This window comes from Corvus hawaiiensis, chromosome 9 (genome assembly GCF_020740725.1).
Source record: "Corvus hawaiiensis isolate bCorHaw1 chromosome 9, bCorHaw1.pri.cur, whole genome shotgun sequence".
NCBI lineage: Eukaryota > Metazoa > Chordata > Aves > Passeriformes > Corvidae > Corvus > Corvus hawaiiensis.
This window is the reverse complement of record NC_063221.1, coordinates 5,361,359-5,385,900: the sequence shown is the minus strand read 5'-3', so window position 1 is coordinate 5,385,900 and position 24,542 is coordinate 5,361,359. Positions and strand designations below refer to the sequence as shown.

Here is a 24,542-nt window from a genome sequence, read left to right as displayed (position 1 = left end):
AGTTTGGTTGGCAAGCCTAAGTTTGTTTTGGCTCTGAGGAGCTACTGTAGTGTTAAGCTTAGCACTAAATAGACTTTATTTGTGTTCACTGGTAACTGCGACAGGAAGCTCTGCTTGTTTTAGCTTAGGAGTAAGACTCAACAAAAATGAAACAGCTTCAGCTTAACTGAATTTTGGTTAAGAAGGTGATGATGCTGTTTGGGTAATGAAATGCTGTGGGAATACATAAAACTCAGGAGGGAGTAATGCTCTTAAGAGCTGTATCTACTGAATTGGCAGGAGCTGAGCAAAGGGTGCCCCTTAGGTGTGCTGAGTCATCTGCTTAAGCTGTGACATGACTTGCTGTGGGCTGCTGCTGGGAGAGAGCAATGTGAACTTGGTAGTGACGAAACAGCATGTGATGTGTCCATGCTAGAGCATGCTGGGTCCAAATAACATGTTTGTGAGAGAATTTGGGGTGTGCTTGGTACCTGCACCAGAGGACTCCCTCGGAGATTGCACTTAATTCAAACTGAAAGCAGAGTTTTCCTGTGTGTCATCGTGTGTGAAACTTGATGCCAGTGGATGTTGTTACAGACTGTCCCGCATTTTACAAACATCTTTTTGTGAAGAGTTGAATCTGCAAAGGACATGTGGAAGACTCGGGTTGCCACAAACATAACACACCTTGGACTGGAGGCTATTTCAGCCCTCTGCACTGTAGTCCAGCAGAGTAAGGACTGAGTGGTTGTTCCACTGGTTTATGGAATGATCATGTCTTTCTCTGAAGCACTGGCAGGGTCCCAGAGGAGACAGGTCACTGATCTGATTACAGCGTGACATTTCCAGTCGGGGTTGAAGGATGGAATTTCAAGGATTTTTTGGGGGCTGGGAGGCTCAGAAGAGAGGAGACATTTTTCCAGGTGGTTCTAGATGTGGATAAAACAGCTTATGCAGGGCTAAACAGGAGGATGAGACTTGCATACAGGTATTTTATATTTTCAAACTCAGAAATAGCAAAATCAGTCTGTCTCTGGTTTCAGTGTAGTATTCAAGGTCTGTGTCTTGGGGCATCTTCAGTTTTAATTACACCTTTTTTTCCTTCCAGTTTAGGTACTGTGGATGTGTCTTTTTAGTTTTTTGCTTTCTTGGGTTTTGACATATCTATTTTCTTTAATCATGCACAAAGAAGTGTTACGGATATGCATTTTACAGTGCTAGAAGCCGTTGAGTGTGAAATACTTAGTGAATTGAGGTGGGTTTAAAATGTCATAATGTTATTGGGAGGCGGGTTATTTAAATAGTTATATCTTTTATAAATTTTTGCATTCTTTGTGTTTTGCTCACCTCTGGTATAATGATGAAGAGAAACATTTTTTTAAAAGCATTGTACTATAAAAGTGAATATACTTTTCCTACTGTACGTGTTGAAGGGAGTGTTCTCTTTCTGTAGTGGTGATGGTTCCAGTTGCAGACAGTGATAATGAAACTGTTTTATTTCCATTGTTTCTATTGTTGCAATGTCTCCTGTTTAAAGTAGCTCTTTGAAGTTAGACACTGGGTTTTTTTCCAGTTATTTTCAAGGTCATAATGAGTCACAAACCTTGATACAAGGCATAGGTATCTTTCACAGTTTCACTTCTTTACATCTGTAAGCTTTGTGCCTGGAAGAGATTTACATTGTATCTCAGTGCTTGGTTCGGCTCCCTTGTCTGAAGGTTGAAGATCTGGTAGGAAAATAGGACCATATATGTAGAAAACTATGGTACCAGCAGTACTTGGTGTGGTGCCAGCTTGTGTGCATGTGGCTTGTGAATCCTCAGTCCCTGTTATGCCATTCCTGTCTTGTGTGGGACCAAAGGAATGCCACAGTTTTGTGCTGATCTGCTGTGGAGATTCATTAGCAGCACAGGGTTTGTTTTTCCAACTGCTGTTGTTTTCTTCTGTGGGGAAAAGGTTGGCTGCATCACACCAGTTAGCTATCTGTTCCAGCAGCTAGACTGTGCTGAAATAGACGACTTTCTGTGGTTTCTCACAGCTGTATGTTCTATTGTCAGTGCTGTCTGTGGCCTTCCTTTGGCATTTAGGCACCAGGACACAACCACAGACACTGCGGAGTCTCTGAGAGCTGTGCTTATGTATAAGCTTTGCTTCCCTTGTTCCCCAGCCTTTTGAGATCTGCCTTGATACAGGATCACAGATGCCACTAATTAGTCCCTCCATCTCCCGACTCCCTGAACTTCTCTTTCAGCTGTTGAGTTTGTAAATAAATATGACCTATTTCATTATGCCAGAGGTACAGGTAAGCAGCAACATGGCTCTGTTTGCTGTTTGTTTTTTTTAATTAGTTAACTAATGTTAAAGTTGCATTCAACTCCTTTCTTCCAGTTCACAGCTTGGGATAGTGGAGTCTCCGTGTTCACATCTGCTTTCTAGACTTGATGGTACAGCTTCATGTTAGCTTCTGATTTTAAATCTCTTCCGTTAGTAAAAAACTTCTTTTCCTGAATGCTTGGCTAATAATTTGTTTTAAATAGACTGTTCAGTTTGTTTCTGAATTGCAGAGGAGTCTGGGAAATTGTTGCTAGATACTCTAATAGCAGTGTGGTCAAAAGGAAGAGCTATGATTCAGCTCTTAAATTTTGAACCTCAATTGATATTTCATAGCACAGCCATACATACAGTAGATTTATCAAGCTGTGTACTGCTCTTTGCAGAAGGAGTTTTGTGGAGTTTCTTGGCAATTTCTGTTGCAGATTGGTTTACAAAGAATAATTCTAGCTTGTTACCAAACTTTGCTCAGTATATAAGAGGGCAGGTAGCCGGGGAAGGCTTGGAAGTAAATATGCGGAATGGTTTACGTCATCATCTCTTAGTGAAGTAACCTAAAAGCATAGAAGATTTCATTTGGGTTATGGTGATACAGTAGTAATGGGAATGATCTGACCGTATGCTGACAAGATGGAAAAAAATGACTGATTTACCATTAAAGAGGTATTTTGGAAGGGGGAACCCTGAACAACCTTGACATCTTGTCGTTGTGCAGTTGTGATGGTAGGGTTAACCACATGTGGTGCCTCTTCCTTGTACCACCCTCCCTGGGTAATATTGATTCTTATTGATTCCTTATTGGCTGGGAACCGGAGGTTGTGTGGCATTGTATATTGTCTTTTGAAGAGAGAAATAATTTTTTTTTCCCCTAGAATCATAAAGCATCCTGAGTTGGAAGGGACTCAGAGGGATCATCATAGTACAGCTCCTTTTCATTAGCTTTAGAGCTAAGGTTAGGTGTTTGATGAAACATGGCTAAAAGCTTAACTAGTAACACTTAATTGTTTACCTCAGCAAAATGATGTTAACTGTGAACAACATTGCACTAAATTCTGAAAAAAAGGAGCCTTTTGTGGCAGAGGCTTTTCAGAGTCTCTATTTTAGCGTTATATAGGGTTTTTTTCCTGTTTTAAAATGCCTTGACTCTGAATTGCACAGGTCCTGATATAAAGTTTCTCTCTTCGCCTTTAGAATGTACATTTTAATTGTAAATGTGTTTTTTAAGCTGAAGATTTGATTAAAAGTTGCTATTTTGCTTTTGTAAGAACCTTCTGTCAGAATAGATGCTAGCAAGCAAGTGTGCAGTCTTTGGTTTGAAACTGAAGCCAGTGTTGTGTGGGAAAGAGAAACTAATACATACGGGTGGTTGGGGTTGGGTTTTTGTTGTTGTTTTGCTGCTTGATCTAGAAACACTGGTTCTGAATCAGTGACTTGCACTTTTTTTTTTCCCCCAAACTCCACTGGTGAAAGTAAGGCAGACATCAGAAATTATTTTATTACCAATTTTCTTTTTGATAATGTTTTTTTCATATCATTTGATCTACCTACTCTTCTACTCATATTTCTCCTCATATGAGTTCTGCTTTTTTCCTGTCCCAAAGGGATATCTTATCTTCCATTCCCTTAGAATGAGTAACATTTGATCTTTTTAGTAATTGATTTGAAAGTGCCAAGTAATAAAGACCTCCCAGCTTTTCTTCCATTGTAGTTTCAGTGTGGTTTCTCAACAGAGTAAAGATGTTGCTTTCTCTGTCAATATAATCTCTAGGCAGGCAGTGAATGATATAAATTGAGTTACAAAAGGAATGGTTAAGGAACAATTGTCAGTCTTCCAGTCGTAAATGATTTCTAGAAATGGTCATCCAGCTTTTGAAGGATGGAGGCACTTGGATAGCAGACAGAGGGCAAGTTAACAATGCTGAATTCCATGCAGGAGTGCATGCAGATTCCCAGGGTATCTGAGATGTGTCTGGATGGGTCCATGTGGCACTGTGCAGCTCAGTACAGATCAGATTGTGTGAAGGTGCTGTAGTAGCAGCACATAGTATCACTGAGTGATGTATGAGAGCTGTATTGCAGTATCTGACTGACCCTGAACCATTTATCCTATCCCCCTTGAGACTTGGGCAGCTCGCACGTTTCCAGAGTCGTGTCAATCCAGAGCCCACTGGACTCTGAAGAAAGGTTGCTTGTGGTAGAGGTTTTGGATGAAGCCTTGTCTAAGCAAAAATATTTAAATAATTAATTATTTATTTATTTTGTACAATAAATATTGTACAAAAGTGGATTAGTGGAATTGTCTTTTTTATTCAAATTTTGGTGATGTCAGTTGGCTCATTTATAAAGAGAGAACATAAAAGCTAAAAGCTAATTTGTCTTAAGACTTCAATGTGATAGTTATCTGTCTTGATTTATTTTAAGCTGTATAGTAGCAGAAGTGGTTTACACTGGCTTTTCCAGTGCCAGAGTCTAGCTGGAACTAAAGCAAGTCATGACTCAATCCAGTATTTAATGTTGGAACTGCACTCCTAATTCAGCTATACCTCGATGAGTGGTTATTTCCCTAGCACAAAGGAGCTCATGTGCCTGTTCCAGTACAGAATGCTGACTTTGTATTTCTTTTTTCTTCTAGGTTATGTTTCACACTATGTGCTGACTGTCTGTACTTACAGAAGATATTTAAAACCAAACAGACTTTTTTGCAAAATTTTGATTCCAGTGGAATCTGTGCTTTAGATTTTTGTCTTGTCAATTAACTCCTGAAGCAATGCCTGTACAAGCTCCACAATGGACGGATTTTCTCTCCTGCCCAATTTGCACACAGACTTTCGACGAAACAATCCGGAAGCCCATCAGCTTGGGTTGTGGCCACACTGTCTGCAAGATGTGCCTCAACAAGCTCCACCGTAAGGCATGTCCCTTTGACCAGACCACTATCAACACTGACATTGAACTCCTTCCTGTGAACTCAGCCTTGCTGCAACTTGTGGGTGCTCAGGTATCCATGCCTTTTTTTTTTTTTTTTTTTTAAATCTGTTTCAGTATTTTCCTTCTTTTAGGAGGACAAGTCAGGAATAATAAAGGATACTGTGTTAATGATGTGAAGAGAAGGCATCTATCTTTTTGTAGATGTCTACAAGAAGTAGTAAAGGTGCCTGGAACAATAGTTTAAATCTTGGTTCTGCTGGTCACTGACTGTGATTTTCGTTACGTCTAATTCTGTGGGCTGTTGCCAGAATGGGTTTGTTGTGTTTCCGTCCTTTTTCCCTGACTCTTACCTAGCCACGCTCTGCCAAAAGGATGAGCTGGATCACTGAGCTTATTTTGTGGGAAGACATTTTTCTGTGGTAGGTTATGTGCTTTACTGTATTCACCCTGTGAGACCTGGGGTCGGTTGTCCCAAAAGCAGGAGGGGAGTGTAAAGAATGTGGGACAGGTCTCTCTGGTAGCAGCCTTCGTACAGCCTCATTTGAAACTATGCAATGGAAATACAACTTCCTGAGCTGACACATTACTCTAAATCCATATTGGTGAGGGAGGGAAGGCTGCTTGAGATTCCCCTTTTTGCTGGAATAGGTACTGGTGAGGTCACTTGAAGTGGTGTTATGAGAGGGATGAGTGGCACTGGTACTGATGACGAGCCCCAAGAAGGGGCAGGGGTGTGTGGAAAGCAGGATCACCCTGCTCGGTTGCAGCAGAGACTTAAGCTGGCAAAAGCTTATTGATGTTAGGTTTCAGGTAGCTCTCTGTGACCTACACCTTCCAAGGATTGTGGTCTTGGGAGAGGAGGGACAACCGGTGGGTGAGGAATGAAAATGTAGATGGGATGCAGTTACCATAGAGGGGTTACTGTTTTATTTTGTACTGCTTCAGTGTCTGGGCTAAGTGAAATTAAAGGCAGCAGAAAAATTCAATGAGATACGTAGTTTGGGGAAAAGGAAAGAATTGTGGAAGAGCTGTAAAAGGGGTGGGGGAAAGAGAGATGTTCTTATGTTGCTTTTTATTAGGCACTGGGACTTACAGCTCCAGATGTGATTTTGCCACTTGTTAGTTCATCAAGTAATATGGCAAATTTGTTGTTTTTCTTTCTTGGCGTATGGCCCAGTGGTTATTTCAGAAGCTCAAAATCAAATGGTGTTTCTGGCTGTGCTAAGTGACTCATCCTGCTCTGCAAGAGGAGGCAGTGAGATTGTGCACTCCAATTTCTGTGATATGCTGCCATCTTTGAAGAGCTTTTAAGCAGTATGAAATCTGTGGGTGATGTCATTAAAAAATGTTGTAATTCTCTTTCTCTCTTATATGCTCTTCCTTCCTCTCTGCAGTTTCTTGAATAGTTCCAGTTGCATCTGAATGTCCACATTTGTGATAAATGTCTTTTTTTTCCCCTTGCATTTTTTGGTTGTTTTGTGTGCATTTGTTAAGCTTTATGAGAAGCTGTATGATAACTTCAACTTGACCTCTGCTGGAATTAAATTTTTATAAAAACAAGATTCTCTGGAATGAGGTGGAAACCCACCCTACCTCTGTATAGGTAACTGAGAATTTTTTTCTGGTTTTCCTAGGTAGCCAGACAGAGTTTTCTCATCCATGTGTGTGAGGTATGAAGAAAGGTTTTATAGTAGTGTCTGTCTTGAGAGCATTCTGAACTTTAGGTTCTGACTTTGCACTAATGACATCATCTTATGCTCCCTTTTTGTCTGAAAATTTTTTGTCATTAAGATTCACAGGACCATGTTTCATCATGACCTTAAAGCTGCAAATGCCAACAAAAGATACATTATTCCAACCCCTGTTCCTTGCCACTCATTTCTGATTGTTTGCTACTCCCAGCATTCTGTTACCTGTAACAATAACCACGGATCCTAGCTGGGTATTTATTACTGACAAACTTTCCCCTTAAGAGAAGTTTGAACCACCTTTCCTGCCAGCTCCTAATTTCAATGAGCATGTGAATGAAATCAGTGTTCGGTATAGCTTGCTCTCCTTTCTCTTCCCTTTCCCGTCCTGGCACCTGTTGGTAGTGTTTACGAGACACTGGACTACTAGAAAATAAATGCACTACTTTGCTGTGAAGGACAGGGAAACAATTGCTATTTTCCAATAGACTGTGTAAGGCCATTTAGAAAAAAATCTTTTTACAGAAAAAGGCTTGATTAAAGACAGATTAAGAAAAAAAAGGGTACTTTAGAGAAACTAGTGATTTTGAACTGTCCCACTAAGAGAGTGCACTCTTCTGCTGTTTCAGCAAAAATAGTCTGTGAGTAGCAATCCAGCTTTCAAAGCATGAGTAGGTGTCAACTTCAGTTGAAACCAGTTTTGTTTTTTCCACTTCCGGGTTTAGTTTCAGGAACATGTATGTGTCATTAGTGTCCCTTAATCTCCAACAAACCTTTGTACACCTTAACCTGAGTCCACAGAGACCTATAGTACTTTATTTGTAAATGCTAAATTCCAAAAAAAAAGGTTTCATTTTAGAAGAAAATACAGTAAAGCACAACTAAAGCTTTTATCTATGAGGGGGAAGAACAGTTTGTTCTTTTCCCTTTGGAGTGACTTCTGGGGAATTCACACATTTATACATGTTAAGTGCTTTTTTTCTGGAGGTGGAGGAGGAGACCAGGCAGTTTAAAGAAACAAATCTATTCTGCTGTAACTGGCAGCAGTGACAGGATTCCAGGGCAAGTCACTTTGGCTTTTGCACAAGCACAGCGGGTGAAATAAGCAGGATTGTACTTCTGGGAAAAACATACTGAATTTGTCACACAGTTACCCAGGAAAGCAGTAACATGTTTCTCTGACAGTAGCATTCTCTCTCTGGATAGATTTTGTCACTCTAATGGTGAAAAGAGTTGGTTTCTTGAATTAGACTCTTTCTGAGTTTTCCCTCTCCCCACCCCTTTCTGAGAATGAAACCCATTGCCCAGTTTATAGCCACCCTTGGTGTGAAAATTAACTGTTGCAGACTCAGATTTCTGCCTGCTCCCCTGTAGCATAGTACACATCAACACCGGTTACAGGGGCTGTTCTGGAAGGCAGTGGTCAAAGAATCACAGAATGGCTTGGGTTGGGAGGGACTTTAAAAGCCATCTCATTCTAGCCCCGTGCTGTGGGCAGGGACAGCTTCCACTAGACCAAGTTGCTCCAAGGCCGATCCAGCCTGGCCTTAGACACTTGCAAGGATGAGATAGTCACAGCCTCTCTGGATAGGTAGCTCAGGCCATGTCTAGATAAGTTTGGCTGCATAAGATGAGGGGGGGGAAAAGGGATCATAAGGGGAAGATAAGAATTATTACTCCTGGGGAAGCTGGACATAGCTGAGTACCTAAGCAGGAGTTGTGAGGGAAGGACGACACAATGGCGTTGGACACAAATCAACAAGGCGTTCATAGCATACCTTGCTTCTTAGATTGCCTGGGTAAAGGAATCCTTTAAGTTTTTTTCTGTGGGAATAAGGTTTTGAGTTTTAGCTAATCAAGCATCCACATATGACTGACTATATGTAACTATTTCAAGTGTTCACCTGGCCAGTGTTTTGAGGGTACCTAATCATGGATCTGTTGTCTAAGCTCTTCCCTCATGTATTTTTAACTCACGAAACAGCAGCATGCTCATTCCAAACAAGTGACGCAGAATGGCAGAAATGCCTGTGGTGCTTTAATTTTGGCATAGTCTCCTGCTGGACATGATAAATATGATTCTAGACATTAGGCATTGGAGTTGTGCTTGATGAGAGACTCGGTGGCATGATCTTAACTCACAGCCCTTTCAAAAGGGGAAGATTGCAAGTGCAGAGCTATTAGAGTCATGTTTGATAATTTTTTATTGTAACTTGGTGAAATGAAGTGCCACAAAAGAGGAATTACCTGTGTAAAAAGTTGTCTTTGATGTAAACTTTTGAGGAGCTGAAGATAGTAGGCTTTGGGTTTTGTTTGGTTTCTTTTGGCAGGAAGCAAATCATCCATTTGCAGGGAGGGGGAGGGAAATATTGCTAGAAACAGTTTTCAAAGCATACAAAAAGGGTTTGTTTTGTTTAATATGTCCTCATTCTGTGCAATTAGACATTCATTGGTAATTATTGACAACTCAAGCAGACTTCCTTCATCAAATTACACTTAAATCACCACTTCAAAATCACTGCCTGGTATGAGATGATGCTTTAGCATTCTTTTCCGGTCCCCTTCCTTATGCTGTCATAACCTGTCTCTTCCCACAGCCACAAGCCATGCTGATGGGTAACATTCCGCTGCCAGGATACTTGGCAGTCACTGCCAAAGCAGATACATGCAAAATCACAGATTTAAAGCAATCAAACATCTGAGATCATTTTTCTGTCTTGCTCTCATCCCCTTTGGGAAGTGTTGATTACATGATATGAATATATTTGCAGTGGAAACTGTCATAAGGGTGTGATGTCTGAGAGAATGGAATATGGAATGAAGGTGAAAATAACGAGTTCATTCTGTGGGGCATCTATTCTGAGGCTCCCGAGAGGCATTGTAAACAGCAGTGGCCATAGGGTCATGCATGCTATTAAAAGGATATTTTGGGAAGGAGGAGTGAAAATGCTTTGGAGTTCAGTTATTTCACAATTGTCCCTCAACAATTCCATGATGGAGCCAAACTCAAAATGCACATTTCCTGTCACTTTTATGAATTATGGCTTTATGATTTTTCTCTTGGTAGATGCTGTTCTTCTAATCATTCTAATGCTAAAATATTAAAATAAGTCTTGGAAGTACATATAATAGAACCAGCAAAAGGAAAATTACTTGTAAATTTTATTGTGAGGTGCATTGCATGAGTGAAGTGTGTGTGCATGAGAAATAAATTCTCGTCTCCTGAACACTCCTGAAACCATAGAAAAAACATACTGTTTTACTCTTCAGTACTACACTTACTCCAGTTTAAGATGAAAGTTTAATCTCTTTTCGGCTCATTTTGCAAACAGTACAGTTGCACAAAGCATTTAGATTTTTACATTGAAGCTTCCCGTGAAAAGAGAAGGAATGGGAATGATATGCAGATAGTGTGTGAATAGCTTGATTAGCTCTTGGAAGTTTTTCTCTGCCAGCTTTTCCCTGGGGGGAGGGGAAGCTTTTTGTTAGTTGCCTAGACAGTCCTTGTGTCTCTCTGGTGGAGTTGTGCTGTGTCTGGCATTCCGAACCACTGCTCTGAATGTGTACTAAACCCACTTCAATTCAGGGTTGAAATCCAGGCCTGAACATGACTTCCTGTCCTACATCTGTTCTGAGCCTCCTTTGTCTGCTGGGGGTTGTGATGCTGTTGTTGTATTTTGGGTTGTCACCGGTGCTAGATGGAATGCTGGCAGGAGCAAGTAGGAATTTGCACAAAATGTATGACAGCAGTAAATAGGGCAGAGATGGTGCAGTGTCTGGACACATATGCTTGAGAAGTGTCATTTGCTCAATAAGTCATTTCTGCTATGCAACTTCCCTGGCAAGAGCAGACTGCTAAAATGGCAATGCCTTTGAAAAGGTGGTGGTGGAATATTCTGTTAAGATGCAGGCAAATATTGCAGGAGTTAATAATTGTTCCCCAAATCCTAAGAAACCACTCGAGATAAGGCTGTTGTGATGGTTTACTGCTGATCACTCTAATAGAGTTGCAAAATCTCCTTTTGCTGAAAGTGTTCTTGCTTAGAGACGCAAAAACCTCTCAAACCGAAAACCCAAAATACCCCCGAACAAATGCTGGCCCAAAATTAAAACCAAAACCCCACAGAACATCACAAGTTAACTTCTGTCAGTGAAAAGTATCGAGGCTAACCTTGTTGTCTCAGTGTGATTGAACTTGGGTTTGTTTGTCTCTTTAGTAGGAATGAAAGCCTAGATCACATACAGCCTCTATCTTGTTTATGTTAGTTTTTGGGATGATACTAACTATGTTAATTGCAGCCGATATGTTGCAGTCTGAGACTTTTCTTTGTTGCCTGCTGAAAAAGCAAGGTAGTAACTTTATATTTTGCTCTACTTGTCAAATGAGAAACTTAGCATGGTGAAACTGTTGCCTAAGGAGAAGTGTGATCATATGGCTGAAGCATCGCTTTCTATTAAAATTGATAGGAAAGCTGGTCACAGTGATGATGGCAACTATATATGTGTTTGTATATATTTTTTATATATATTTTCTGCTTTTATTTGGTGCTGCTGTCACAATGCTGCTCTTGCCATGGCTGGATTATACACAAAGGTGAGCAGGTTTGTAGCTGTATTTAACTGAAGCATTAAAGGCTTTTCCTTTTAGATTGAAGGCTTGGGTTGATCCCTGTAAGCAGCTATGTAGGATTAGTGTGCTGTTATTACCACTGGTATGGGGATTGACTTGGAAATGGTAGTCTGAGATCAATGTGCACTTTGGCAGCATATGTAAAAAGTGCTTGTCTTTAGTCTTTTGACTAAATGGAGGAATTCCGATTCTCTGTACTGTCATCTTGGATTGAATGCTGAACAGTGATGTCGGGAAGTGTTAGAGTACAGTGCTATACTGCACCCCCAAATTTGATGAAAGCTTTAAGAATTTATGAAGAGAACAGTAGAAACAAAATTTTAACTTGGGGGAGGGGTTGTCCAAATGCCTTGGAAAAATCCTGATTTCTGGTGAATGTCTGGAAGAAGAAATAAATGTCACCTGACAAAAAAACAACACAAAACAGAAAACCCCCAAGAATGTAATTGGCCTCTATCGTCAGATAAATACTCATGGGGTGTGTTCATATGCACTAGATAGGATAACTTGGTCATGCTGCTTTGTGACTGGGTCTAGTCAGAATATGTTCCAAGGGTGTCTTAGTGTATTTGCTGCTAAGTCTTTCCTCCAGTAGTCTTAAGTAGCTGCAGTCACTTACCCGTGGATGATTGTAGAGCTGTGAGGCCCTAGATACAAATTTGTACTTACCAGCAGACCAGAGTTCTCCTCTTTTTTTTTTTTTTTTTTTTTCCTCTGAGCTTTTTGGCCAGTCAGCTTTGGGGATGTTTCAATGTGTTCTGTTTTAGCCAAAGTTTTATAGTTATAGGAAGTGCCAGGTTAACCCTTCTGCTTCTAGTTCCTTTCAGCTGCTAAATAAAAGAAGTCTACTAAACATAAGTTCTGTCTTTTGGTTTTCATTTTCACTGGGGTTTTTTTATGCTATTTGCTCAGTAAATAAGCTGAAAAAATGCTTACTAATATAGAAAAATCACAGAAGGGGGGAAAAAACCAGGAAATGCATTATAGTAAGAAGTGTTTATAAGCATGGTTGCCACTTATTTATACATATTCATAGTAGATGTACATGTCATCTCTCTTCAGGTTCCTGAGCAGCAGCCGATTACTTTATGCAGTGGAGCTGAAGATACCAAGCATTATGAGGAGGGCAAGAAATGTGTGGAAGAATTGGCATTGTACCTCAAACCACTCAGCAGCGCAAGAGGTAGTTCCTGCATTGCTTCCTTGGAAAATGCAAGCAAAAAACCAAATAAGATGCAAAACAAACTATCCAAATTATTAGTTAGTATATTTGAAAAATAGATATAAACCTAGTTTAGAAACAAATGGAAACAGATTTCTTACACATTAAGGTTATGTTTTCCTGGAGGGGAGGGGGGTGTAGAATTGGAAGGTGTCAAAAATAATTCAGAGGAAAGGCTGAGGTGTTTGGCCATGGTGTAGTGAGTTGAGACAAACATTTGATCTTTGCAGAGTAAGTAAAAATAGATAATTTTGCCCTTTTTTTTCCAGTTCTGCTTTGTGATAACTGTAGTAATGCAGCTCTTCTGTAGAAGATAAATGAACTGATATGAGAAAGTTACTGCTTATAAGATAGATAAGGAAAGTTATAAGTAATACTTTGTTTATACCAGGTCATATACAAGAGCTGGGTCAATCTGGGTAATTTTAGTGGTTTGGTCCAAAATACTCATTACTGTTTACCTTCTGTGAGATAAGAATTAGGAGAAAAGCAGAGCAGGCACCAAACTTGAAAGAATATAAAGAAGTTTATTAACAGACCTAAAAGAAGGAAAAAAATCATACCACACCTTCAGAACACTTCTCCTACCCCCCACCTTTCTCCCTTCTCCCACTGACAATGTAAAAAGACAACCCTTGAGATGTTCAGTCTGTTTACCACTTCCATAAAAACCTTGTTCAGTCCATTTAGGAAGAGGAGTATCTCTTGCCCATGCTATGAAAACATTATCACAACGAGACAGCCGCCTGGGTTGGTTCTCTGCTCGCATGTGAGTCTCTTCCACTCCCCAACTTGCAGCTTTTCCCACAACTGCTTTCAAGGGTCCACTCTTGAAATTACTGGGGTACGATTTTAAGGTTGAGCCATTCAGAAACAAAAGTTCTCTTCACCCATCTCTGGGAGCATTTCATCTCTAAGAACAGAGGCCCTTCTCCTTTCCTGGGAGCAAAGGGTTCTCCTCATCTTCATCTCTAGGACTATCTCTGGGAGCATCTCTAGGAACTGAGGTTTTCTCCTTTTCCATTTGGAGCAAAAGTCCTCATTGCTTCCATCTCTCCCTGTCCAAACTTCTCATGAAATTACAGCTGCTTCAGCATCTGTCTATCTCAGTGCAGGTGCTTTTGCTCTCAAGTACAAGTTGAACACTCCATCCCCCATGCCTTCATGAAATTACAACGGGTACGCTGGTATATCATAGCTTTACAACAGAATTTCAGCTTTAAGCATCTCCTCTTTCTCTTCCCTCAGGTTTTCAGCTCTTCATAGCACTAAAAGGGTTAATCTCACCTCGGCCTTGCAGCTGGAATTTCGCTGATCGCTGTTGGTCACATGACCTCTGCCGGACAGCAGTGCAGCTTTAGCTGAATTTTGGCCACCCTGGAGAGGGGGAGCTGAGCCGCTCCGGCTGCAACATAGCAGGGCTGTGGGCAGGGTTCCGTGGGTGGAACAGGGCCCATTGGCTCCAGGATGGCCGTGGCCCGCCCTGGCCTGGCCCGAGCAGGGCCTGGGCCAGGCCCGCCGGCCCCCCGCACGGGGCCCGCAGCCACCTGTCCCAGCACCGGAAATGAGAGATGGGATCTGCCCGAGGTTTGTCTATTCTTAAGTGTGTATCACAGAGGCAGTCACAATTTTAAGTGGCTCAAAGAATTGTCCATATTCAAAATGTCCAGCTGATAGGTTCTGTTAGGTCACAGAGGAAGCTGTAAGCACCCCTTTGCAAGAACATTACTTCCAGGACTATGCTTGCTAACCCATGACAGTAATTCCAAGTTAGCAAACCTGCACTGTGTTGAAGAGTATGGATATAATATATATTACATCTGCTGGATTTGGACAGTTTGTCAGCCCAGGTAGTGAAGTTGAGCATCATGGGCATCAGGTTTTCAAAAATTAATTTTTTTGAGAAGCTGTCTGAGTCTTTTGCAACCAGTGCAATGTGACAGCAGTTTCACTCTGGGAAGTGGTGGCCCAGTGAACAAGCTCTGGCTGTAGAGCAAACTCAGCATGGCAGCTGTATGTCTAGTGAGTCACTCATTCCTTTTACCTGAATATAGTGGCTCTCAGCATGTTTGTGATTCAGAGTTTTGGCACATAATTAAACATCACCCAAGCAGTTCAGGACTCATGTAAGCTCTCAACCAAAACAGTGAAGATACCATATGTAGGCAAGAAATGAAATGTGTTGTGAAAACAAACAAATGTCCAAGTGATCCCTAAAGCCCATTAATAAGGGATGAACTGGGAATCTGTACCGGAGAGTGTGGAACAAACTACCAGCGTGGGGAAAGGATTCACTACAGGTTCCATCTTCTTAAAAAGCTGGATCAGTCAATCACAAAACTTAAGCCTGTGGGGAAGCTGACTCCCAGAAGACTATTTTTATTGCCAAGTGAAACAATCTGGCAGAAATTAACTTCTGATATGCCTTGACTAGTATTCCCTTTGACAAATGGACACCAGGAGAACTAGGTTTGCACTTGTCCAGTAGAGTCACTGAAGGCTGGCACAAGTAGAGGAATATAAGGTAGCTTATTCTGTTTCATTTTGTTTTGAAGGTGTGGGTCTTAACAGTACTACTCAGAGTGTGCTGAGTCGTCCCATGCAGAGGAAACTTGTGACATTAGTCCATTGCCAGCTGGTGGAGGAGGAAGGGCGGATCAGAGCCATGCGTGCAGCACGGTCACTGGGTGAAAGAACAGTCACAGAGCTCATTCTCCAGCATCAAAACCCTCAGCAGCTCTCCTCCAACCTCTGGGCTGCAGTGAGAGCCAGAGGGTGCCAGTTCCTTGGGCCAGGTAAGTGACATTGCAGTATCACAGCTGTACTAGAAGCAATTTAGAACTGAGCAGTTGATAAATGCCTGTCCAATTGCCTAAGTGATTTTATTAAGCAACAGGTAAATTTCTGAATAGTAGTCTGCAGAATTAATTTTGCATCTGTTGGGCTGCTGCTGTTGGGTTTTCTCATAGTTTTAATGCTTTTTCAAGTCTCCTGTAAAATTCAGAATAGGTGTCCTTCTGTTCTTGTCATAAGATAAATGACACATTGCTTCTCACTTGCTATTCCTTGAACACCTTTCTAGAAAAAATAAGGTTACTGGAAGTGACTGGCATGGCTTCTTTTCCTTCTCTCGCAATAAACATACAAAGCAGTTGTGGGGATAGATTTGTTACAGTTACATGTGCACATTTTTAAGAAGTTGTGTATTTATAAATTAAAATACTAGAAAGAAATCAATGTTGTTTAAAAAAAAAAAGAAGTCTCATTATTGAAAATACAGACTTCACTTGTTGAGTATTGAAATATGAAGCCAATTTCTTAAAGAAAAAATAGTGAAGCTTTTCCTGACTGAAACAGATGAACTTTGAGATACTAACTTTCATACCACTTCAGGAAGGAGAGAGGTTGGTTACATAGCAAAATAGTGGTGCTGCAGTCTGGTTGATTGGTGTGGGCACTCAGTGGTATTTTTTTTACTTGCATGGGAATGAACCTTGTTCTTCCTTTGCCTGTCAGCTTTTTCTTCTGGGATAAGTGTGGGGCATAGGCAATACACTTTGAAAACTCATATTAATGATCAAGAGGTGTACAGACAGGAACAAAGGAATCTTATTATCAGATGATACCCAAAATAGATGATGTAGTAGTAGTAACAATAATGATAATAATAATAATACAATTTAAAAAATCATAATAATGATAGTTAATTTTAAAGGTAAAAAGTCGTATTTTCCTGGGTCACAGTCTGGGAATCTGGAAGGGTTCCTTCTCTCTTTGCCCTCCCTTTTTGCTCAGCTCCCTTTTTTCTCTGTGGGTTTGTGTGTCTGTTGGTGGGAGTTTTTAGCTGTTATCCCAATTGTAGGTGAACAAGAAACTGCTAAAATTTTGCTTAGGCTTCTCTCATCCTTTGTCTCTTTTTGCATTTCCCCTGACTCTCAGCAATGCAAGAGGAGGCTTTAAAGCTGGTTCTGCTGGCTTTGGAAGATGGATCTGCTCTGTCACGAAAGGTCTTGGTTCTCTTTGTGGTGCAGAGACTGGAGCCGCGATTCCCTCAGGCTTCCAAAACTAGCATTGGGCATGTTGTCCAGCTCCTTTACAGAGCCTCATGCTTCAAGGTATGAAGAAGATTCTGCCTGGAGGTTTCATAATACTATGAAAACCATTGGTTTTCACTTTCAATTTTCATTGTCCTGTAACATTAAATGTGCCTAAAAATACGTGTAGTTAGAGAAAGTATTGCTCATTATGTCCCACATGAATTTAGAGAGTTCTTTGTTGTTCAGCTATGATGGCAGTGTAGGCTGAAACAGTGACGTGAAGCTGTGAAGTTAGGTTTTGCCTCTGTTCAGTTTCGTAGAGGCACAGTTACAAAACCTGTATATAAGGCAGCATACTTACCTTCTTAGAAGTGGCTTAAAGCTGAAAAATTCCTAATTCTATTAATTCAGTTGTGGTGTTGTTAGAATCAAAGAAATAGGAGACTTCTGGCTGTCAGCTGTAAGAAGAAAACTGAAACTGCTTAATGTGCTTTACAGTATTTAATATCTCTTACTGGATGCTCAACTCAAATGTCATTTCCTTTTGCTAAATTAGTAGAAAAATGCTTTGTTTTTGCTAATTGTACCCTCAAGCAAAATTCTGCAATGCAAACAAAATATTTTGATTGAAGGTGTGGATGCTGTAAAGTCATTTAGGAAGTGTGACACTTCGACCAATGTGAGTCACAGTCCAAGTAAATAATGCTTTGTATCCATTTTATAGTAGTTTCACTATATGAAGCGTGTGTTACTTTAGTAGGAACTGGTGTTCACTGAGTAGTGTCACAGTTGATTTTAGTTTGGGAGAGGGACTTAGTTGCTGACTGAAGACATCACCTACCTTGGACTTCACGTAATCTTGGGCTTATCCTGCTTAATTGTATTTGGCTCATTTCTCCTTACTAGGTGACCAAGCGAGATGAGGATTCCTCCCTGATGCAACTGAAGGAGGAATTTCGGACTTACGAAGCTCTGAGAAGAGAACACGATTCCCAGATAGTTCAAATAGCTATGGAAGCAGGTTTGCGCATTGCACCAGACCAGTGGTCCTCGCTGTTATATGGAGACCAGTCTCACAAATCCCACATGCAGAGTATCATTGACAAGGTAAAGCCACCTAAAATCAGCCCAAGTCCATCTTGTTTGCAACTGTAGTAGGTTTAAATGTTTGTAACATTGAACTTAGAAACTGTGCCCACGTGGACTTGCCCATTAATCATTTGTCCTGTTATTTCAAAGCCTGTTATGCTCTAAATAATTAGAATATGTATTTGTAACCTAATGAATCTTGCTCCCTCTACCATCCTGACATTTCTTGCTACTTTACTTCTTTCTGCAGATGGAAACCCACAAAGTTTAGCTAAACAATTGGTATGTGACCTTTATGAACAGCTGATAAGTGCCAGTGTAGTGACAGAGGCTAATGGTCCATGTTTCCGGGCAGGAAATTAGAGCATAAGTTGGAAAAAAAATGAGTCCCCATGTCTGTATCTGAAGTAAGACAGAGAGGTAAAAGCACATTTCCTAAATAAAATACTTAAGCTCTGGAAATGCCCAGATCTCTTTGCATTCAGAAACAACATAGCATAAATGCACTTTAAGATTAGGGGACTCATTTGTAAATGCCTAAATTAGGTGGGAAGAACTGAACATTGTTGAATGGCTACGAAAGCTGTGAAACAACTGCTTTGTCTGCTGTGCAAGAGGATTAGTTTCAAGATGGGTCTGCTATGTATTTATGCCCTTGCCCACCTTTTCAAGTGTCCTGCCAAACATCTCCTGAAGGACCTAGGTGGAATTAAGGGTGTTAAATACTGGAATTATGTGATGTTAGGAGATGGAACATTGCTAGCTATCTTTTCCTTTGACTATCTTGTTCTTTATTTTCTGCTTGCTGTGCTCCGTTTAAAGCAGGGTGCCAACCTGTTGGTTTGGGGATTGGAGATATTAGACTCTCCAGAAATCTAAATTAAATGGTTTCTAATATGGCCCATTTTTTTTCCTGGGTGGCAGCACAACACAAAAGAAATAGGTTTTATTGCTAGCAATAATACCAGCCTTTATTTTGTCTATTTAGAGGTGTAATTTAATGCAGTGTCAAAGAACTGTGCATTCTTAATAGAAAGGGTTCGCTGGAATGGGCTTCTGTGAAAGATGTTAATATTCAGTTTTGGGAGACAATTCTTGTGAGCTTGTGGAGCAGCCTTCAGAAATCATGAGGATTACTATGCCTGTAGAAAGTTAATTATGATAATTTTTTTAAGTTGCAGACCCCAGCCTCCTTTGCACAGAGTGTTCAGGAATTAACTATTGCTCTTCAGAGGACTGGAGATCCAGCTAACCTGAATCGTCTTCGACCTCACCTAGAACTCCTGGCAAATATTGATCCCAGTCCAGGTAAATCTGGATGTTTTTATGAAAACGTTTAAGTTCAGCAAGATGAGCTTAATACTGTTCAAGGATTGAAAGCTGATCATCAAGTGTAAGGAAACATCCTCCTGACTCAACTTGAGAGTTTTGGATTCCAAAGTAGAATTTTGATAGACTGAAGAGAGAGAAGCTGGGCAAAAGTCAGTGTAGACAAGAATGGTTCATTACCCTATGGAATTTAGTATTTTTCTTGTTCATATGTAGTTCTGCAAAGGTAGGAAAGAGTCTGGGAAGTGGAAGATAGTTGGAAAGAATTTAACTGAGAAATAAAACCTAAGCTGTTGACAGAGGAGAGAAGGATAGAAATTGTTGAAAAAGTCAGCAGTGCTGTGAGGATGGACCACCTGAGGGGGAAGGAAAGGGACAGAACAAAGTCCTATGGCTGAAGTTTTATTTTATACCTGCTAAAATTTGTAATATCAGTATTATATATCAAAATAGTAAAAAGATACAAACTACAACTTCAGGAGATGAGAAGTTGTGCTTTGTTTAAACAAACAGAAGTTAAACTTCCTTTCCAACGAGGACCAGCTGTACTTCACAGCTAAAAGAAATGCAGTGCTTTCTTCCCAAATCTTTCATATTGGAACAAGCTGGGGACAAACCTGTGTACTGCAAATTTGTTAGCAAAAAACTGATATGGAAAGTGGCATCACTAATAGCCTCCCTTGGTTTCACTAACCAGGTCTGGTCTTTGTGGTTTTTTCTGTACTGTTGAGTTGCCTAAAGAACAGCAGGGAAGCACACTGAAGCACTTCTGGAAGAATTTAGTCCCTGTGAGTGGAATATAATGTAATTAATTCTGCTAAAGATCTTGAAAGGCACTTTGAACTGCTGTGCTTTGCAGCAGAATGTGCAGGCACACAGTGGGAGTGTCAGCTGCTGGAACAGATTCAAAAACTTAGAAAAGTAAATCGGCTAAAAAGAAAAGGTGCTCCTATAGAATTGAGACTGTACAGTTTATTCACGGTGTTTTAGATGGTGGTCTGATTCATAGATTTGCCTTTTGATGTTTTTTTCCACATGAGAAGCATTAATTTCTGTTGTTGTTCCATGTCTGTGCTGGTGTAATCAGGCCAGCGATGACCGTATTCATATGGAATGATTTTACCTTCAGGAGTCTGAATGCAAAGAGGGATTTTGAACCTGATGTTTTTCATTGTGAGAAGAGTTTGTGCAGTGCCTTTACTCTGGAGTTCTGAAATGTGAAAGTTCTTGTAGAAGGAAGTAATTTGATATGCTAACTATAGTCTTACTGACTCATTTGCTATTTTGTGCAGTTCGGTCTTAAGTTTGTAGATACCGCTATTCTGTAAGAGCTAAATGTCCCAGAATTAAGGTGCTGGATGCTTTTTATCTACTGATAAAACATTTTTTATAAATTTGCCTAGTCAAGTTTTGTGATACTGATGGGGGGGGGTTTGTACCTGGTTTTAGAAAATGCTTCTGATTTTTCTTTTTATATTCTGTGTTTGCTGTCCATGCAACAGATGCTCCGCCTCCAACATGGGAACAACTGGAAAATGGACTAATTGCTGTGAGGACTGTGGTTCATGGCTTAGTTGATTATATCCAGAATCACAGCAAAAAAGGAACAGATCAACAACAGGTAAAAGCTGAATCATTCGGGAAATATATACCCCTAAGTTTTGTTGACTGTGTCCTATAGTAGAGGTTTACTGATGTCGTCTGGAAAGATTCGGTTTGAAAGGGAGCTGGTAGAAAACATCACTGCTGAGTCGTATTTATCAAAAAAGAAACAAGAAAGGGAAAAACCCGAAACAACACATATTTACCCCCAAAACCTGTTGAATTAATTTTCACAGCTCACTAGGATGGAAGGAAAACAGTCTGATCCAGCTTCAGGCTTAGGGAAATAGATAAGAACCTTTCTGAATAGAGGGTGGGGAAGGGATGCTAGGGTGCTGCTGTGATTTGTGGGAATTTTCTTGGTTTTGTTGTAGCATGACATATTTTAGTCAGCTGGCTCTCTGTTAATGAAATTTTCCTTATACTTGTGCTTAACGGTCTGTCAAGCTTGAAGATTTACAAATATACGTCATATGAAGGTGCAATCCAAGTTCCTGAAACAAATGTTTTTGTTTCAGTAATGAAATTATGTTGCCAAATACTATATATTAGCTTATTTCATGGTTACCTTATCACACATTCCTTTGATCTCATTTTGTTGTGTAGCTCAGTTGATGTAAATGCTGCTGAAATACAGAGCTGCCTGTCCCAGTCCCTACTCTTCCCTTGCTTTGGCATTCATCCTCTCAGAGAGCTGGTTTGGCGAGCTCAACTAGTTAAAAGATTATCTCTGCCGAAAAAAAAAAAAAAGGGAAAACTAAAGTGAATTATTTCTGCTGTTTCACCTTTTTGCATTACTTGGGATGGATAATGAGCACTGTCACCAGCACAAGGAAAAGTGGTAGAAATGTGTAAGTGGGAATCTGGGAGGGGAAAACAGCAAGAATTTTTCTTGTGGAGAACCTGTGGTACATGCGGTGCTTCTTGGAAGGGAACCCAGAGCCTCCTGAGTGGGAAAGGGATATCTGCTGAGCACTAGGTAAAGTTGCGCTACCTGGCAGCAGTGGCCAGTAAAAGGCTGTGTGGTTTATATTCACCCTGCCTGGATCTTCTCACTACAGTAGATGGCAAAAAAACCCAAAAAACAACAGTTTGCAAGTGACTTCTTACAGATATACACCTTTTTGGCTGAGCTTCTTAGAAAGCGAGTTGACTTTTACAGACCTTTCCCTTGGTGGGAACTGTTGATAGGGTATATCTGATTATTGGTAATTTTTTCATCCTGTATCAGTTTTGTCCATTTAACTGTGTCCTAAAATGTACAGCTGTGTTCCAGCAAGCTCTCTGGTAAGGAGTTTGAATAAAAATGTTATAGAAACCTGAGAGTGACTTAGTTGTCAAAATATGTACTCTTGAATCTGTTGGTTCTGTTGAAGAACCAAATTCAAGTACTTCAGTCATTTATTTCATATTAGGTTTTCCAGAAACACTTAAATTTGATGAATTATTAACAGTCAAACGTCAGGCCTTTGATAAGATGATACATTCAACTTGGTTAAGTGAACTTTCATGTTCAGGTATCTCACCTGGTTTCTTTAACCTTGTCAGCCCCCTCAGCACAGCAAGTACAAGACATACATGTGCCGAGACATGAAGCAGAGAGGAGGATGTCCCCGAGGGGCCAGCTGCACCTTCGCACACTCACAGGAGGAGCTGGAAAAGTAAGTGTACCTCTGCTAGTAGAAAGCAGTCCAGTCTGTTTCATCTTGTCTGTAAGAGTTATTTCTCATATCTAGGAATGATGGGGAAAGGAGTTATAACCTGGCTGTTAAACCAACAGGAAATTGTGATAAACTTGTAACAGTCATCTCTTAGGCTATGGAGCTGCTTGTTCTTCCATACAGGATATTTGCTTTGTTCAGCAGTAACACAGCTCTGAAAGTTTGATGTTACACAAATGTTACCCAAGGTTTTTGGAGGTGGGCTGTTCTCCTTACTACTTAAGTCTGACTAAACGTGCTGAATGATGGCATTCACAGTGGCTGTTATATGGGAGTACTTCTCATCTTCTCTTTTTATTCAGGTAGGTTGCTGGCAGTTTTCCAAATGTAAGGAATGTGTTGGTAGCTCTGCAAAGAGCTAAAAACTAACTTTCCAAGATTTTTTCCTGCAACAATTCTTTGTGTAGTCTGTCAGAAAGTTTCATGCAGGAACCTTCAACTGGTTACATCTATTGTTGTAGAGTTAAAATATGATGATCATATCAAGTCTGCAGTAAATAATCTAGATCCATTGCAGATTTAGGAGGACTATCAGTTATGCAAGAGCAAGATGCTGTTGTTCTGCAGGTTGTTTTAATTTTTTTTTACATGAAATGGATTGTTTAGGGGCTGAAAGAAATAAATACACAGTGTGTTTTATGTAGTATATTAGCTTGTTGCTTGCTTTTGGGACTAAAAAAAGCACGTTTTCTTTGAATTATAATGAGAAGAACACTTTAAAAGGTTTGGAATTGGCATGCAGTGTTTCTTTTTCCTTTCTTAATCTAAAACTCGAAGCATTAATGTCAGTTCATGGGCTGTATAACCAGCATGCAGTGCATACACAGAACACGAAGAAAGAAGGGCAGAGTGTGTGGTCTTAGAATGACAAAGGCAGTTATTCACGTGAACAAAGAACAGGACTTCAGTACTTGCATGCTGCCGAAACAGTTGGAGGGTTTTTTGCCTTCTGTCATCATGCTAATGTAATGGAGATCAGTAGTGCTGTTTGGGGTGGTTTTGTTAACCTATGGTGGGTGGTGGATCAGCGTTATGCCTCTGAGCCAGTTGTATGTATCAAGGACTGTTTGTCAGCTTTGCAGGTGAGGGAGGCCTGTTGTAGCCAGACTGACTTGCATGCCGTAGTATTAATGTCATCCTGGACTGAAGAGAACGTTTGTTCAGTATCAGATTCCAACAGCTTCTGTGGGTGGTTGGGGAACTTGAGAGTTCTGACTGTTCCTTGTACCTTTTATCTTTGCTTAATTCCTTTAAGTAGCTATTGTGTTAGTGCTTCTCCTTTTAAAAATGCTTAGTGTGAATAATATGCATTGCTGTTGCTGTGTGACTCCTGTATCTCTCTCTGTAGCCTTAAGTTTGGAGGAAGGTTATGGGGAAATGTGTGGTAATGCCTTAGATAGCAAATTATAATCTAAACTTGCTTAAACAGCAGCTCATCCCCCTCTTGGCAAGGGACAAAGACCCTGTGTGCATAGGCAAGTACTGAACTTTTTAAAATTAATGTATGCCCTGCACATGTGGAGACTGCAAGAGCATCTAAAAAACAAAACAGCCCCAACAATAAAACACCTTTTTGCCTCTGTTGTGTTGCTGTTAATGCATGTGGGCAACTACAAAGATTATCCGAAGATTGAGTAATAACTGGCACCTTTTTCTACGGTAATGTGTGTACCTTCCTAGTCTGGGTTCCCATCTCACTCTGATTGTTATTTATAATATGAAAGTGTTGGTTTCAGCCCTGCTGAAGAAATAGCCTCTTGTACAGCAAGAACACTCAGGTCTGCAAATATGCCCTCACACTTGCATTCTGGGATCTGAACTAATGGCAGGGTATTTAGTGGAGGACCTTCAACTCTGGAATTTGCTCTCCAGTACTGTTGGCCTACTGGTTTTTGTGGAATATTGGTTAAAATGCCTGTATTTGTTCAGGCTTTAGTAAGAAGTAGTTAGATTTTTGGACTTGCTGCTTGTTCATAGAGTTTTTTA

At 40.4% G+C, this 24,542-nt stretch overlaps 1 protein-coding gene across 3 annotated transcripts in view; it reads left to right on the top strand.

Moving 5' to 3' along the window:
* RC3H1 (ring finger and CCCH-type domains 1) overlaps window positions 1-24,542 on the top strand; it is a 75,014-nt gene that overhangs the window by 17,278 nt on the left and 33,194 nt on the right. For all 3 annotated transcript variants that reach the window (XM_048312520.1, XM_048312523.1, XM_048312521.1), the window contains exons 2-9: window positions 4,943-5,308; window positions 12,619-12,739; window positions 15,334-15,573; window positions 16,718-16,893; window positions 17,722-17,922; window positions 19,080-19,212; window positions 20,736-20,854; window positions 22,384-22,496. In XM_048312520.1, coding sequence (XP_048168477.1) covers window positions 5,078-5,308; window positions 12,619-12,739; window positions 15,334-15,573; window positions 16,718-16,893; window positions 17,722-17,922; window positions 19,080-19,212; window positions 20,736-20,854; window positions 22,384-22,496 — 1,334 coding nt within the window. In that variant the 5' untranslated portion in view covers window positions 4,943-5,077. The remainder of the gene's footprint in view (window positions 1-4,942; window positions 5,309-12,618; window positions 12,740-15,333; window positions 15,574-16,717; window positions 16,894-17,721; window positions 17,923-19,079; window positions 19,213-20,735; window positions 20,855-22,383; window positions 22,497-24,542) is intronic.